The 17,728-nt window shown below is 37.7% G+C and overlaps 1 protein-coding gene across 1 annotated transcript; it reads right to left on the bottom strand.

The window, feature by feature from the left end:
• Window positions 1-4,825: 4,825 nt before the first annotated feature.
• Window positions 4,826-6,951, bottom strand: LOC104603562 (WRC protein). Its single transcript, XM_010267633.3, has 4 exons — window positions 6,343-6,951; window positions 6,039-6,106; window positions 5,646-5,713; window positions 4,826-5,551 (listed from the first exon to the last, which is right to left on the bottom strand). The coding sequence occupies exons 1-4, from the start codon at window positions 6,763-6,765 to the stop codon at window positions 4,938-4,940; spliced, it is 1,173 nt and encodes a 390-aa protein (XP_010265935.1). The 5' UTR covers window positions 6,766-6,951; the 3' UTR covers window positions 4,826-4,937.
• Window positions 6,952-17,728: the final 10,777 nt, after the last annotated feature.

The following is a 17,728-nucleotide window of genomic DNA, read 5'->3' as shown; positions in this document are numbered from 1 at the left end:
GCACATTGTAAGTTGGGTCCACTCCCAATCCAAACCCAAATACAATCTGATTTGCTGAACTTTGTACCCAGTAAAATGAAGTTTCCACTTTTTCAGTGTTCAGCTACAGTTTTATATTTGGATTGATATCGGATTCTCATCATCCATACAAATTATGATTCGTTTGTTCATTCTCCCAGGAACATAAAAATAAAAATGGGTGGTCAGGGTGGCATGTGAAGCCAAGCCAGGTCTACCTTGGCTTTGGGTAGGAGAGTGGGTAGGGCAGGCCTATCCTTTGTTGGGTAGTGACTGCCTGAACCTCCTTCTCGTCCTCATAGCCTTTATTTTATCAATGAAAAGTTGAGATGTCGACACGCATGACGATTGATTCTACTGTAAAAATCCAGGCTTTTGAAATTATTTTATAGTGTGAGATAATTAATTTAAGCAGATCCGACTCTCCTGAACTCTATTTATTTTGGAAATTAAGCCAACAACCAGCCTCTTGATCTTCTCTATATATCAATTATGGGTCTACTTGATTTGGAGGCCAACTCTCATCTGTTGGAGCACTTGAATCCAAAATGGAAAAGGAGTGGTTAATCTGTTTGCTAGAAGAATTTTTTCTTATTCTTTCTCCCCTTTCATACTCTTCCTTTAAAGTCTTCAAAAACTGATTTGATGATGAAACAAGAATGGTTATACAGAGCATTCCCTTGAGACAAGGAAGGAGCTGAATGGTCTCTGTCGAATCTGTGAATTGATTTAGAACTTTTTGGAAAAAGTTCTCCACTGTTATTGTTGTATGCATGTCTTCACAATGTGGAAACAGAATGCAAGCATTTCAAGCAGTGGCTGTCAAAACTTATAGAAGTAAGACTTTGAACAAGTGTCAGCAGGCATTTCAACCCAAGAAAAACTTAGGTAGGGTTGGAGAAGAAATTAATGAGAGAGAGAGAGATTCAAGTGGGGATTAATTACTAGATGACTTGAGCTGAAAAGGTGGTGAGGGGGTTAAAGAGCTGAGGATGAAATTGAAATGTACTTGAGAGAGAAACCCAAGTCGAGCAGTGCAACCTCTGATTTCCACAAATATCACCCAAGAGATGCTGTGTGATATATGAAAGGCTGACATGCATGTACTTGAGAATTGAATGCCAAATTAACACATCTCCCAATCAGTAAGTCAGTTTAACCATTTAGCATAAATTATCACCTACTTTTGTTTGACAGAATGTCATATTTATGATTTTACTGGTTGGTTGAACTTTTTGTAGAAAGCCTAGGCGGTTGCAGTCACTTTGTTTTGCTTTGAATGGGCAATAGATAATTTATTTTGAGCTTGAGCTGCAGACCTGCAGTTGGGGTTACATAAACTTCTCTTCTGGAGAGCGGAGGGGGGGTTTTCTGGGTTAGATATTAGAATTTGAAATCTCTGTAAATCTGGAGATTCCAAGATTTTTCATACAATGAGATGCTTTTAGGTCTTCTGTGAATCATGGTTGCACTACAATATTGTCGACCCACATCGGTTTCAACTTTCAACCTAGTAAACCAATTCAGTTGGTTTGGTAGTTTCAAAGTTCTGAGGTGTTTAACAATCAATGAAAGAAATTTTGGGTAGAAGATTTTTGTTTTTTTTGGTATTAATTTCCTATCTTGAAATCATCACTTAATTTTTAATAGTTAGTTTTGAATTTATTTTATTTATTGGTAATTGTTTCAAACAAGAAGTTGACTGTTAGCTAGGGCAAGGGATGCTAGCATTACTAAAGACAGCTGACAGCAGGCCAAGGGAGCCTGTCAATATCAGCAGCCCCAGTCATTTCAAAATGCACAAGGGATGTGTTCTTAGCAACTTTAAGAAAAGATGGAGGGGGGAGATGTTGGATGTTCATGATACTTTCTGATACTTGTTAAGAGCATTAAGGTAACCCCAATTTGGCCCTAAGGATTTTTTAATGTCTTTAGCTTGTGATAACTAAATTCAGTAAATTTTAAGAGCAATAGAATTCAGTAATTAACATTTTTCCTTCCTTTAAAATGTAAATAGGGCTACAATCAGTATTCATTTATCAAGTTTGAGTTCAATCCAATCCGGATTCAACCTATTTATAAATTGAATATGGATTTACCCTCTCCAATCCAAGAATATTGAAATGCATGCATGCTTGAACTTTGTAAAAAGCCATTTTAGACCCTAAAGATTGAAAACTAGCCATTTTCACCCTCAAACTATGATGGAAAGGTTATGTTAAGCCAGAATAGGACAATGTTAGAGATGTCGTTGACGATTTCTTTAGACAACAAATTAAATAATAAAGCATGCTTATATGACACCAATCAAGTAAAAAAATTTGGGAAAATATAAGCCATTTAGACCCTAAAGTTTGAAAAAAGGCCACTTTAATAAAGTAAATTAAATTAATTAAGGAAACTAAGTTAAACTAAGTTACTATTAGTTAAATAAATTAAGCTAAGTATATAAAATAATTAAAAAATTAAGTAAATTAGTTTAATTAAGAAAATTGAGTTGCTAAGTTAACTAAATTAATTAAATAAATTAAGTGATAGTTAAATTATTATTAGTTAAGCTAATTTAGTGTTTAAGTGATAATTTACTCTTAATTATTATTAATTTAATGACTTTAACTATTTATTGTTACCATGCTATGCCATCATAAACCCATTTATCATTATTGTTAATTTTATTCTTAATTATTTAATGTTAAATTAATTATTGTCAATTTAATGACTCTAATTTGATAAGAGACTTTTTTGTTAAATTGATAAGATAAGTAATCGTTATAGTCATGATAAAATTAATATTTTTTTCTAACTAATAGAATTTTTAACATCTAAAGTGACCTATAATTTCCTAAATTTGTTTGACTTGAGTTGTGCTGCATTAGCATGTTTTATTATTTTATTTATTATCAAATGGAATTGTTGACAATATCTCTAATGTTGTCCCTTTTGGGTTTAACATGACCTTTCCATCATAGTTTGAGGGTGAAAATGACGCTTTTCAATCTTTAGGCTTAGTTTGTAAGGAGTACAAATACAAATATGTACATTATAAATACATACAAAATAATACAAACTGTAAGGTTTTTCACTCTACATGTTTGTATTTTTACTCCTTCCAAACTGAGCCTTAAGTTTTATAGCGGCCTTTTTACAAAGTTCAAGGGTTGTCAAGACTAAAGATCCATTTTTTGGATCAAAACATATACTATATTCTAAAATGCAATTATCTGAGTTAGACTCCTCATATTTCTTGCAAATCCTTTTAGAATTTTGTTTTTTTTTTAATTTTTTAAAAATAAAAAGAAAATTGCATATGGGACTATTTAATTAAGCTCACTTACAACTAATTCAGTTAAGAAATTGAATTTAACATGGGCATCTTTTCAACAACAGCCCGTGCATCATGAGAGGCTCTTCAAGTATTATATTTATTAGTAAAATTAGTTTGAATGACACCTATATATGAAGGCTGCATTTGTCTACAATGCGAATCTGAACAGAAAACAGATTTTGCACCCAGTTCAGTTTTGTATCTGTTTGTTTGTGACCATGATTTGCACTCTTACTTGATGCAAAACTAAGTCAATTAACTTCTTATTGTAGTCTCCCAAATAAATTACCTTCCTCTTGTCTCATTTCTCTTTCATATAAATAGGAGCTGCACCATTTTACTTCTTGCAAACAAACAAAACAAGATTAAATCCAAAAGAGAGATGAAACCAGAATTTACACTCAGTCCGCACTGCAACCAAACAGTGCCTAAAGAGTCACAGGTTAAATTTTAGTTTAATTTATTGATTGGATTATATGTAGAGATGATCATAGAGCTGCCTGGGCCAGTCTAGCCTAGCCTAGCCTGTAGGCCCTGCACTCTAGGCCTGAAGATACATACATTCTTTGGCCATGGTTGCTTGCATAAGTTAATAAAACCATATCTAAGGGCGCGATAGGGTCCATATCCATTCCATTCCCACTGTTTGGTTGGGTGGGATGGCATGGGAATGAGAATCCGTTCCAACTGTGAACCAAACAGACCCTAAAATCCATATGAATTCCATTCCAAATAATTTTGCTGAACAAAGCAAATGAGAATAGCTCAGAGGGACTAAGGTGAAGAATCCCAAGAAAAAGGAGCTAAAATTGGTCCAGGCCATAGTATGAACTATGAAGGCCTCCTTGGGCTTGACAAAGCAATAGGCGATGGGCCTATCTTCAACAAACAAACCGAACCGTAGACTGGACGGAGAGCTCCCACCGGCTGGCCCATGAACAGTGAGCGCCCGTAATTACCTTGTGGTCCAACACATTCAAATGTCAGTTGCTTAACTGTGTCTGAAACCAAAAATTCTGACCACATATGAAACAATGATCAGGATGCAGAAGGGCATCAGACATCTTGATTGGGATGTAATGCAACAACCACATGCACCATTAAGGTTGCAATAGCAACATCTGATCACAACTTTATTATGCACACCATCTTTTTGTCGAAATTCATGAAAAAAACTATGCCCACATCAATCCCCACCCCCAGGACCACCACCACCATCTTTGTTGATAGCATGGGCTCTGCCTACACCACTGCCATACACACACAAGGTCAACAAATATTCTTATCCATACAAACAATTAATTGTATCCAATTTGAGTTTCCCTTGATCGGTTGAATCCTTGAAAACCCATCAGTCTAACCAACCATCTATTAATCGGTGACTGGATTAAACTAAACATTGTCTATCTCCTCATCTGATCTAACCTTAATCGTCTTAACAAATTTGAAAAAAAGATCTCTCTTTCTCCTTCTTCACACCCAGAAAGAAAAGAGAAAACGAAATGCATTGGACAGAAAGAGAAGGAAAACAGAATAGTACAGAGATACTAGATCAAGTATTTACTTATGCATTAGCTTCAAAACCATGAATTGTTCAGTTTTGTGTTTGGCCAAGCAAGCTGCTTATGGATCGAGCTTTAACCACACCGATCTTCTTTCTTTTCTTTGTGATCATCAATGGCTTTTCATAATCTTCGACCTCCCCATCACCTGGCAAGGTTTCATCCGATTGTTTCTCTGCCGACGATGACGATGGTCGTCCTTTCTTAGCACCGGCGGAGGCACGGCCGCGGACGCTGCTCATGCTTCTAAGTCTTCCTTTACCCAAGTGGTGCTCGCACAAAGAGTAACCGACGAGTGTTTGTTGGCAGCAACGCCATCCCCTCCCATTAACACGACTGCACCTCGAGCCCTCCATGATCACCCCACCACCACTCCCTCTCTTCTTCACGTTAGTATTGTTATTACCATTGACTCCTTGCTGCTTCGGTATTGTTCCTTGTTCTTGTTCTTCTTGATCTTCTGCTTCTTCTTCATCATCTTCGTCTTCTAGCTTAACCCATTTCTTGTTCGTCTTGGTTTTCAGGTTAGTAGCCTTCATCTTATTCTCGTTCTCCATTATCGTTCCGCCGCCTGCTGTTCGCCCGAGTCTCCCTCTTCTCTTCTTCAGTGGAAACGCTTTCTCTCCCTCACACCATCTCCCAACCTCTACGGTGCAACAAAAAACAACAGTCGTAATGTGCTAACTCCTGAAGAAGTATTCTGGTGTTTCTTTCATGAGTAGCTCTAGCTAGATCCTTACCTTGATCGGAGGAAGATGGAAGCAGCGAAATTCCATCACCGGCTTCTGAACCCAAACTACTTCCCTTTCTAAAGATTAATCAAGTGAGCGAAGATCCACAACCCCATAAACAGACGGATAATCAGAAAGCAACATCAAATGAGTGCACATAAGAGCAAAGATTATTCCAATGAAAGGCCCGTTTCCCTTTCTAAGATGAGAGAGGGAGGGAGAGAGAGACGGCTGGGTAATGGGAGGAGGCGTGAACAGTGTATTCATTTCACTTTAATATATCTGGGTTGTGGTAAATTAAAACTCCTGGTTCTCCTGACTGTACTTTCCTTTGTTTTTTTTAACCATGGAAATGTGAGATTTGCTGAGAAAAACGAGAGGAAACAGGTGAAGTATTTTTACCTGATAGTGTTAATCTCAGAGCTCCAACTTCTTCCATCTTTCTTCTCTTCTCTTTGAAGATCGATTTCCTGCACAGAACCCGCTGAGACTTGAGAAACATAAAATCAAGGAACCCCATAACTAGGAAGTTGCACCAGTGGCGAGAAAGAGAGAGAAAGAGGGGAAAGCCACCGATTTGAGCCGAATAAGCATGGATTAAAATCAAGAGAAACAAAATGGTGCAGCTCCGGAAAAATCATTAGAGAAGGGAAAAGAAAACAAAGGAGGAGGAGGAGGAGGAGGCAACAGTTCCACAGCCCTTTACCTCGTTGACCGGGGTTCCATTAATGGGGCGCATGCAATATTCTTTCTTGGTTTGCTGGTGGTGTCTATCGGCGGCATCGGAGCAAATCCAACCACCCCTTCTCCTTTTCATTACCAGTTGCAACTCTGAGCGGGGTCGATTCTCTTCCTCCTTCACCCCCACCACCTCCGACAGGGTTTGATTGGGGGAACTTGGAGGCCGATTCAGATGGACGTTCTCTGCTTCTAGGGAGCGATCTTCATTTGGGTGCAACCCCATTGTTTCTCTCTCTCCCTCCATGGCTGCAGCATCTCGTCGTGCCTGTGCGTTTTGCTCCCGTTGTGCCTCTGCTGGTAGTGGTAGCATGGGGACTTGGGGATCTGGTAGACTGACGGGGCATAGGGAAGTGAAAGGCAGCGGCACAGATCGCTTTCTGATCCTCATCGATTCAGACGATCGGACGAATTGGTTTGGAGTGGACGAGGAGAAAAGAGGACAGACCGGCGGAGGGAGAAGATTTTGCAGTTGGGATTTCGGCAAAGGGAGAGAGAGGTGCAAATCCCCCAGTAGATAGTAGAAAGCAATAGCAGCAGGAGTTTCTCTCTCCAATGCTGTCTTTCTCTCTCTTACTTTTATTTGTTGCACCACCACACGCACAGCACGCACGCACAAGCAGAGGCCCTGCTTTAGGATGACCGGCTACCGGGGTAGGTTGGATTTTAACGTTGAGCGAGAAGTACGGAGGGTGCCAGGGTGGAGATAACCGGAAATACCAAAAAGCGATGGGATAGGTAGGGACTAGGGGGATGGGATTGGGATGATGGGATAGCCGCGATGGGTCTGAGGGGGAGTGCGCGGTGCGCTCTCTCTCTCTCTTTTATCTTTCCATCAAGAGAAGGAGATACCGAGGCAGAGACTAGAGAGAGAGAGAGAGAAAAATTCAAAAAGAGGCGATGAGGCCCTTACGCCTCAAGGATCAACGATGTGTGTTGATTAAGCTTTAGTTGGACCGAATGGTCGAGCCATCGAACTAGTGGGTTTTTCTTTTTTTTTTTTCTATTTTATTTTGATTTATGAATCTAAAATTTAATAGAAGGATCATTTATTAAAACACATCCTGTAGTTTCACGTATTTATTTAAATTTATTTTATAGTTTTTTTTATAGATAACCTACTTTTAGTTTTTATTTTTCTAAAACACCCATGTAGTTGCAATTTATTTACTTAATCGATCTTTCGTTAAGAAGTTTTTGTTTTTCCATCTAAAAACAGTGACATGATCACTTAAATTAAGTGGAAAATATTTAAGAGCATGAGTCCATGATTTTTTATTCCAAAAATACCCCTAACACTTATTTGTACATAAAACAAAATGAACTAAATAGAGAAAATAGAGTGGTTGATTGTGTCTTATTAGAGGTAAAAATGATATTTTCATTTTTATTTTCTTTTGATTAAATTTATTCAAATGGACATTAGGATCAAACTATCATTTTCCACTATCATCTAGGGGTGAAAAGTAAATCAAGCTTCAAGCCGAGCTCGAGCTCAATGAAACTTGGCTCGTTAGGCTTGTGAGACTAATTGAGCCTATTATATGTACAATAATATTCTTATTTTTATGTATAATAATAAATAATTTTTACAAGTCTTATTTTTTTGTATGTAAAATAAAAATAATTTTTATATATATTTTTTATTTTTATATGTATAATAATAAATATTATATATAATATTTTTATTTTTCATATGTATGACAAAAAATAATTTTTATATGTTTAATTTTTATTTTTTATGGGAAGCTTGGCTCATAGTCGAACTCGAACTTGCGTATTTTTAAGCCAAGCCAAATTCAAGTTCAAGTCTCTAACTAGAACTGAGCTCGAGCTCGAGCTCAGGCCTAACATTGTTTTGACAAGTCGAACTCAAATAGCTAGATATTCAACTCTGTTCAATGTGAATCCACCCCCTACTATCATCTAATGGAAGATTGATTAAGTAAATCAACTGCAAAACTATAAAGATGTTTTAATAAAATGCAAACTATAATATATTTTAGTAATCCATAAAACTTGAGAGGTGTTTTAATAAATGACCCTTAATAAAAACTCTTAGCAAGTTGGAAGAGTGCCTTGCTAGAGGGAGTATGCCAACGGAAGAATGATAGCATCAACAAGAGGACATTCTAGTCATTTTACATGGTGTATGGATGGTCATGGGTGTATTTATGTTTCACAGCAATAAAACACCCGCAGAGGGTGCAATGACTAAACTGACCCGCTGAAGCCGTTGGAATTTGATTGGATCTTTTGTTAAATGGGTTCGGCAGACATAATTGGATCTTTTAGTCCATGGGTTAAGCTTCTACTTGAACCCAACCCATCTATTTGCGGCCCACAGGCCTCAGCGTCTCGTATCTACACATTAAAAACAGCTTTGATTTTGGCCCACACTCACCATCAAAAAACAAAAAGAGACGAACTCGAGTATTCTCAATCCCCTATGGTTTGCTTCATTCAGACAGTGGATTGATGCCTAATGGAGATTCTAATCTGACGTTATGCAAGGAGCCAAGCACCCTACGCATGTAAGATGCTCTTTACTGAATCGAAATCACATAATCCACTCTATGTGACGGTGTTAAACTGTTAATCAGATTGTATTTGTAGGGTTGCAAGCAAATCGGTTTTTTTTTTTTTTTTTTGTTAAAAAGGAGGAATTAGAGAAGATGGGGTCACTCGGCCCCTTGCATCATTCAAACAAATAAAAAATACGGAGCCGTTTGGCAAACTTTTTTTGAAAGATCTTCTAGAAGCTCTAACAAAGTGCACATGTCCGCATAAAGATGAGTTGAAAAAGACGAAAAGACTCTATTTGAAACTTCCCAAAATAGACTTTTTGGGTGTGATGTCCGCACAAAGATGGACTCTATTTGTGCATATGTCCGCACAAACAATGTTAAAGATGTTAGGTGTGATGTATCCTTTTATATTGGTTCACGTCTTTCGCTGCATGGTGCAGTAGTTGCATTATATTTTGCCCTTACTTTATCCTGTTTATTCGTGAGAAGTAAATTTATGTGTTTCAGAGAAGGGAGGTAAGAGGAGGGTTATGTGTTTCAGAGTGAGGTAAAAACCAATATGATGCATTCTCCACTGAGGAAGGTGCACAACTGCACTGCCAATGAGTGCAAATGAGACATAGTACAAATTTTAGATCAGATAGGAGTGCAAATTATAATTATAAAGAAATAAATGCAAAATTTGCATTTGGTTTAGATTTGCACTGCAAACAAACAAAGCCTAATGGAAGAATTTGTGCTTGATTTAGTAATATTCAAGAGGCATTAGCTTGAGAGAATGCATGATGATATACGGAGCTGTTATGGATAAGGAAACTGTAAACATGACTAGTTTGGAGAGTTTCAGAAGATAAGAATTTGGATCTTGCATGACAGCACTTCATAGGATGTAAAGTGTCAACTGGCTGGTTGGTAAGGTCTTCTGTTGATTATAGTGGAGACTTGGAATCGAATCCCGTCTGCATCTGAATTGGGAGTGTTTATGGGCTACTCCCGTTGTGTAACCCCTTGTTATTGTGTAGAACCAGTTCCAAACTAGACACCCATGGGGCCAATAATCAGAACTATTGTATCTAACCCAATAAGACCCGATTATATGCTGCTCTCTCACTCCAGCCCATGTCCATTACCAACAAGACACTACCAACACAGCTTCCAATGTGATCTAAGGCAATGCACATCTCAAACATGTTTTGTATTTGTATGTTGACATTGATGGAGTGATACTTACATTGGTGTTGAGATGTGTGAATACAAATCATGTTGGAAGCAATATTGGTAGCATATCCAGACCTCTCTCTAGATCTCTTTCTGTTTCTTTTGGGAGATCGGCTTCAGTCAGTGCAACACCCGTTCAAATACCGTTCTAACATCTTTTACAGCCTTGCATTGGGAATCTTCTGTATTTTATTTCATGAGGAGATATTTCCAATACAAAGCTATAAAGATTGTTGGAGTGGACCTTCCACTGACTGAATCCGGTTTCTTCTTTAGGCAGGAGTTAATGTATTGGGCTAATCAAGCCCACGCCCAACCAAAGTAGGAAACGGGCCCAATTAAGCCCAAAAGAGTAGTTTGAAACTTTAGCAGCTAGGGTGCATTGATTCCCTCAAAAAAGAAAAAGGAATCTACATGAATACCTCTTATCTCATGGCTATTCCAAAGAATGACCTTATTTACCTTGTAGGCGCTGTTCATTTGCTGGTATTTAGTGCGGGTAAGTCGGTCAACCAGTAAATTGATTGCAATGCCTACATTGAATTGTCCCTGTATAGAGTGTATTCATATCATTCAGGATGGGTAAACAACTTATCAATCCACTTGTTGAAGCCAATGCTCTCTCCCTCTCACCTCTCTCTTTATTTAAGAATACTGAAAAACACTGTCCTAATATGTGTACTTAGGCCATGTTTGGGAGTGTTTAAGTTAAATTCAAATAAATACTTATTTGTATTTGGCGTTCAACTTTTTCAAGTGCTTTTTTTTTTTTTAAATAAACACTTATTTTGTATTGGATGTTTGGTAGTATTTTTCTCTAATAAGCACTTAAATAAGCATTTGTGACAATTTTGTTCTTCATTTTCTTTCAAATTTTCAAAATATACCCATTGAAAGCACTTTTAAGAAAGTACTTTTATGAAAACATTTTATAAAAGCACTTTTATGAAAGCATTTTTATAAAAACACTTTTATAAAAATACTTTCTTAAAAGTGTTTTCATAAAAATACTTTGTAAAAGTGCTTCCATAAAAGTACTTTTATAAAAGTGCTTTCGTAAAAATACTTTCGCAAAAGTGCTTTCATAAAAGTACTTTCAAGTAGTGTTAATTGGGTGTTTGAGCCCAAAGGTACCTCCAAAAAGAAATTGCGACTATGCCATTACCCTTATAGAAGGAAACAACCCCATTAATGTACAACCTTACAGATATTCCCAATACCAAAAGGGAGAGGTCGAAAAGATCATTAGGGGAATGCTATAGGAAGGGGTAATAAGGCCCAACAATAACCCATTTTCGGCCCTCGTTCTCCTAGTAAAAAAAAGATGGTGGATGGAGACTTTGTGTAGACTATCGAGCCCTGAACAAAGTAGTGATCAAGGATAGGTTCCCTATTCCCATGGTGGATGAGTTGCTAGATGAGTTCTATGGTGCAATTATCTTCTCCAAAATAGACCTCAGATTTGGGTATCATCAGATCCGAATTCGGGAAGGAGATGAATACAAAACTGTCTTTTCACACTAATGAAGGACATTACGAGTATCCTGTGATGCCCTTCGGATTAAGCAATGCACCCTCCTCATTCCAGGCACTCATGAATGACATTTTTTGGGACCACTTGAGAAAGTTCATATCTTAGTTTTTTTTTTTTTTTACAATATTTTAATCTACAGTAAGTCAATAGAAGATCACTTGGAGCATTTACGAGTGGTATTACAATTATTACGCTAACACTAGTTGTTTGCCAAGAAAATTAAGTGAAGTTTGCAATACAGAGCATTGACTACCTTAGTCATGTCATCTCCAAGGAAGGAGTTAGTGTGGACTTAGAGAAGATTTAGAGTATGCAACTATGGCCTACACCCAAAACTCAAGAACTGAGGGGAATTTTGGAACTAATCAGTTGCTATCAAAAGTTCATAGAAGGGTACGGGCTGAAAGCCCAACCATTTACACAATTTTTGAAGAATGATGATTAGGGTTGGAGCGATTAGGCAAAACAAGCCTTTCAAACTCTTAACCAAGCTATGGCCACCACTCTGATGTTGGGCTTACCCAATTTTAATAGCCCATTTACTATTGAGTGAGATGCCAATAGGTGTGGTGTGGGGGCTGTGTTAACCCAGAATGAACGACCTATTGCCTATTACAACAAGGGACTACAAGGCCGGAATTTGCATCTTTCTACCTATGACAATGAATTACTAGCCATGGTGCTAGCAATTCAAAAGTGGAGGCCTTATATTTTGGGGAATAAGTTCTTTGTACCAACTGATCATCAAAGTTTGAGATTTTTGACAAAGCAAAAACTTCACACCCCTTTCCAACAAAGACTAATTAGTAAACTCCTGGGATATGAATTTGAAATTTGGTACAGGAAAGGAAAAGAAAATGCACTAGCAGATGCTCTATCGTGGAAGGGTGAAGAAGAGCTACGAGCCATCTCTAAGCCCATTCCTAGCTGGATTGAGGCCTGAAATGGGAGACCACACTTAATCCAAAACTAAAAAAAAAAAAAAACTCCAAGAGACCATTGTTGCAGGAAAGAGGCTAGGGCCCAAGTACGAGTTTAAGCAGGGCATGATTTGATAGAAGGGATGTGTAGTGTTGAGCCTTGACTCACAGTACAAGTACACAATTTTTGAGGAAGCTCATGCCTCCCCTATGGGGGGCACACATAGGGTATTACAACACTATGTAATGGCTAAAGGGAATTTGCTATTGGAAGGGATACAAGAAAGAGGTGAAGTAGTGGATCTGTGAATGTGACATGTGTCAGAGGAACAAAATAGAGAACCTCCCCACACCTAAACTATTGCAACCCTTGCTAATTCCGGACAAAGTATGGAGTGAGATATCCATGGATTTCATTGAAGGCTTTCTCCTCTCAAACAAAAAATTTGTCATCTTCGTACTAGTGGATCGACTAACCAAATATGGACTTTTTTTTTTTTTTGCGTTAGCCCACCCATATTCAGCCTAGGAGGTAGCTCAAGTATTCCCTTGACGGGATCTTTAAATTACATGGCATGCCCCTCTTGATTGTGAGTGATCGAGACCTAGTTTTCACTAGCAATTTCTAGAAGGAGCATTTTAGGCTATAGGGAACCTAGCTCAAGATGAGTACAACCTACCACCCTCAAATGGATGGACGGAGGGAGGTTCTTAACTGCACACTTGAGACCTATTTGCACTGTTTTACTAGTAGTCAGCCACATCAATGGGTGAAATTGCTCTCACTCACAGAATGATGGTACAATACCACCTTCCATACTGCAGCTAAGAGCACGCCATATTAGTTAGTATATGGTACACCCCTCCCACCCTCTTATACTATGTCTTGGGAACAACTAGAGTTCAGGCAATAGATATGGAACCCAGAGAGAAAAATATCCTAGTGGGTTTAAAATATCACCTCCAAATTTCCCAGTATAGGATGAAGAAACTGGTTGATAAACATCACACTGAAAGAAATTTTGAAGAAGGTGACTGGGTATTTCTTCGACTACAACCATACAGACAGTCCACCATTGCAGCCCACAAATCACAGAAGTTTTCAGCTCGATACTATGGGCCCTTTAAGGTGCTTTATAGGATCGACATAGTAGCCTACAAACTACATCTACCAGAAGGATGTAGGCTTCACCTAGTGTTTCATGTCAGTTGGCTGAAGAAGAAATTGGGACCCCAACATATTTCCAGCCACACTCTACCTCCCCTCTCAAAGACAGGAGTACTTAAACCCATCCCTTTGCCCTTCTAAATAGATGTATGATTAAGAGAGGCAAAAAAGCTATTCAGCAGGAGGGGACATCAGAGGCAAGTGCAACTTGGAAGATTTGGGAAAACATCTAGAATTAGTTTGCTGGACATCACCTTGAAGACAAGGCCCAACCCGGGGGGTGGGGGAGGAGTGGTACACATTCCAACTACTTAGCCGATGAACAAAACAATGGCTTAACGATGGGTTAGGGAAGCCCAAGTGTTGAATCAATCATTCTCCTGCTGTTGTGCTTGTTAGGAGGAAGAAGACGAACAATGTCTCTTTAGGATTTTGGTAGATCCAATGGTGAAAGAAGAAGAAGAAGAAAAAGAAGAAGAAGAAGAGAGGAGATCTGCCATCATTATTGGAAGCCGTAGTAGTGACCGTGATCTCAATCAACCAAGAACAAGGTAAAGGGGGAGGAGGAAGAAGGGGAAGAAAAGGAAGAAAGAAAGAGAAAGGGAAGAGAAAAAAAGAGAGGAGAGATAGTGAGAAAGAGAAAATAAGAAAGGAGCTCAGATTCTTCACCACTGTCGTCGCCTCTTTTTAGTTCGAAGAAGAAGATGAATAGTGCTTTCTTTTGAATTAGGCTAAATAAGAATTATAGATTAGATTTTATAATGGGAAGGGGAATTTTGGTAATTTATGGTTTTGGTGGGTTTTTTATAATTTCAAAAACCAGGGTATTTTTGGTTGAACCGGGTCTAAGGGGATCAGACTGGGGGTTCCTGGATGGATAGCTAGGATTTTGGGTCAAAATTTGAAGGGTTAAGATAGGTCTGGGTACAAAGAGGGGATTTAATGTATGGGTTAATAAGATTGGGCAAAAATGAATCTGTTTTGATGAATGGGTAAATATGGATATTTTTTACTGAAATTTGGTAGGATGGGGTTTCTAGATGTACCAAGTTGATTAGCAGGATGAGGTTTTTGGATGTGCTGATTTGATTGGTAGATCAGATTGGGCCATCTGGGCCCAGATTGGAAGGAGTTGAAATCCGGTCAATCAGGAGTCTCAAAACAGAATTGAGGTGCGATGTAGGGGTAAACAAAGGTATTTTGGGCTGAAATTTTACAGGTAGGTATTTGGAGGTGTCCAGGATCTGATGGTGATGTCTAATTAGTCTTGGAGGGTCAAGATCGTAGGAATTTGGGTCAATAGGAATTTGGGTCAATAGGTTGTTTTGAAATATAATCTTGGTTGGATAAAAGGACAAACATGAGAATCTTGGGTTAAAACTTTATGGACAGGTGTATTGATGTATCTCGATTTTAATGATGTGGTTTGATTGGTTTGGATGTATTAAGATCAAGGGGATCTAGGTTGTAGTTGTTTCAGGCTAATGAGAGGGGTCAAAATGGAATCTTCGTTTGATGAGAGGGTAAATGAATGAATTTTGAGCTGAAATTTGTTGGGTAGGTATTTTGGGAGGTCTTAAGTTTAATGGTGGTGTCTGATTTGAGGATTGAGGTGTACATGAGGGTCTATCGAGGCCATTGGATTGTTATTGGATGGGTTTAATGGTGAATTTAGGGGCTTTGGGGCTAAAAGTTGGGATTTTTGGGTGTTTTAGAGAGATATGGAAGGTTTGATCAGGCATTAAGGGTAATTTGGAGGTTTAGGCAACGGACTGAGCAAAAATTGGGTACTGACACTCTTCCTCCTCAAATCTGTCATAATCAATGCATTAACATAAAAAAATATACCAGCCTTAATTTCCTACTACTTAGAAGAATCAAAGGATTGAATGCATGAAGTGGGTATGTTTAAGCAATTAACTTGTTCTTCGTTTCCCGACCATTTTTTCCCTTTATTAGGTGAATGTTAGGTCATACACAAGGATCACTCTAAAATTAGCACCTTTGTGATGATTCTAAACTTTTATTTCTAGATTAATGATAATGGTATTGTTTGGTATTGTGTCTGTTTCTACTTGAAATGTTGCTACATTAGTGTCACCTATGTTTTGAGTTTAAATGTGACTTTTCTTTTCAATTGAAACTGTCAAAATGTTTCTTCTACAAATATAAACCAATGAGTGTTAGAAGTCCATTGGTGATGGGTCCATAAGAAACAATCTATGACTAGTCTTCTTAGTTGGTGGCATCTTACATGGAAGCATAAAGATTTGATGCATCACATGCATACTAGCAAATAGGGGTGGCCACGAGCTGAGCCTTTCACGAGCTATTCGATCTCGGCTCGGTTCGGCTTAAACCAAGCTTCGAATTGAATTTGAGCCCAATATATAGGCATATTTTCTAATCAAGCTGAGCTTGAGCCTAGTGAAGCTCAGCTTGTGAGGCTCGTGAGCCTAGTATTAAATAAATAATTTTTGCTATATACATACATATATATAATAAATAATTTTATAATATATAATAATATTTTTATTAATATAGTATTTTTATTTTTTATGTATAATAGTAAATAATTTTTATAATTCTTAATTTTTTGTCTAAAAAATAAAAAATAATAATTTTATACATATAATTTTTATTTTAAAAAAAAACTTGACTTATAGTCAAGCTTATACTTGTAAGCTATGAACCGAGCTGAGATTGAATTCAAGTCTCAAGCTCAAATTGAAATCGAGCTTAAACTCGAGACTGATACTATTCCTGTGAACTGAGCTTGAATAGCCATATATTCGGCTCGGCTCAACTCGAATCCACCCCTACTACCCTTCCCCCAAAACATTTTTTTTTGTGACTATACTTTTAGATCCATTAGATTTGGATCTAAATAAGCCAATTATAAAGAATCATTTATTTTTAAGTATGACCATTAGATGAAGGATCAGTATAAAGGGTGGTGTCGTGTTGAATATAATTAAACACATGTTCAATGCCTACGGTCACTTATGTTGTCATCTATATACAATGGAGCCACTAAATTGTGAGAAACCCTAGGAAGATATCCATTCTTTCTGTAATAAAATAAAAATTTATTAATTAAAGAAAAAACAAAGAATAAACGCACGAGGATAAAGGGCTAGGGAAAAAAAAAACAAGAACAAAAAGCTACCAGCAATTCTAACAAAATAAATAAATAAAAACCCAAAGAGAGGATATCTATAACAGCCCTGAACTATTTGTGCTAGAATTAAACTAGGCGGTGGAAGAAAAAGCTATACTAAACGACGGGAAGAAGTGCATTCCTACTCACTCCTCATAAATATCTTAGTGGTGAGACTGGTCAGATTTATTGTATAAAGTGGTCCATACTGCAATTTCCAACCGGCCAATCCACTCTAAGCCACCTGGTTTTCCTTCATTGGAATTGTTTGGTGGACCACTATTCCAACTTTGAGGGTAAGGGTGTCAATTAGACTGGATTTGGTTCAATCTGCTTCAGTCCAATGTGAGTCTATTATAAATGGATCAGGTCTAATTCAATCCAATGAATGTTTTGGATCAATTTGGATTGATCCAATTTAATGTCTAGACCATCCAATCTGTTCAAATTCATTTTGATCTAGATTGGTTTCAATCTAAACCCGGTCCATTAATACATATATTCTTATCTTATATCAATAGATCAAATATTGGCTTAATCTAACCCAATCCAATATAAATTTGTTATGGGCAGACTAGGTCCAATCCAATCTAATAAATATTTTGGACCAGATTGGTCTAATCCAATATATCTCGTTGGTTCGTGCAATCCATACAAATTGATTTTGGAGTACTGAACGGGGTCCAATCCAAAACCGGTCCATTGACACCCTTATTTGAGGGGGTTCATGATTGGGCACTTCTTAAGATCGAACCGGATCAATATGATCTTGTTCTCAATTTAAAGTTCAAACCATGTTTTTGAAAATAAGACTAGACCAGACGGT

The sequence above is a fragment of the Nelumbo nucifera genome, chromosome 2 (assembly GCF_055504915.1).
Source record: "Nelumbo nucifera cultivar China Antique chromosome 2, China Antique-T2T, whole genome shotgun sequence".
NCBI lineage: Eukaryota > Viridiplantae > Streptophyta > Magnoliopsida > Proteales > Nelumbonaceae > Nelumbo > Nelumbo nucifera.
Note: the sequence above shows the minus strand (reverse complement) of the source record. Positions and strands in the feature narration are given on the sequence as shown.

What these genes read in the sequence shown, in the direction of transcription:
- LOC104603562 (XM_010267633.3), bottom strand. Translation starts at nt 6,765, where the DNA reads ATGAGGATCAGAAAGCGATCTGTGCCGCTGCCTTTCACTTCCCTATGC. An exon ending in ATGGAACCCCGGTCAACGAG is followed by an intron (nt 6,107 to 6,342) that starts GTAAAGGGCTGT and finishes GGTTCTGTGCAG; the next exon opens with GAAATCGATCTTCAAAGAGA. An exon ending in TCCATCTTCCTCCGATCAAG is followed by an intron (nt 5,552 to 5,645) that starts GTAAGGATCTAG and finishes GTTGCACCGTAG; the next exon opens with AGGTTGGGAGATGGTGTGAG.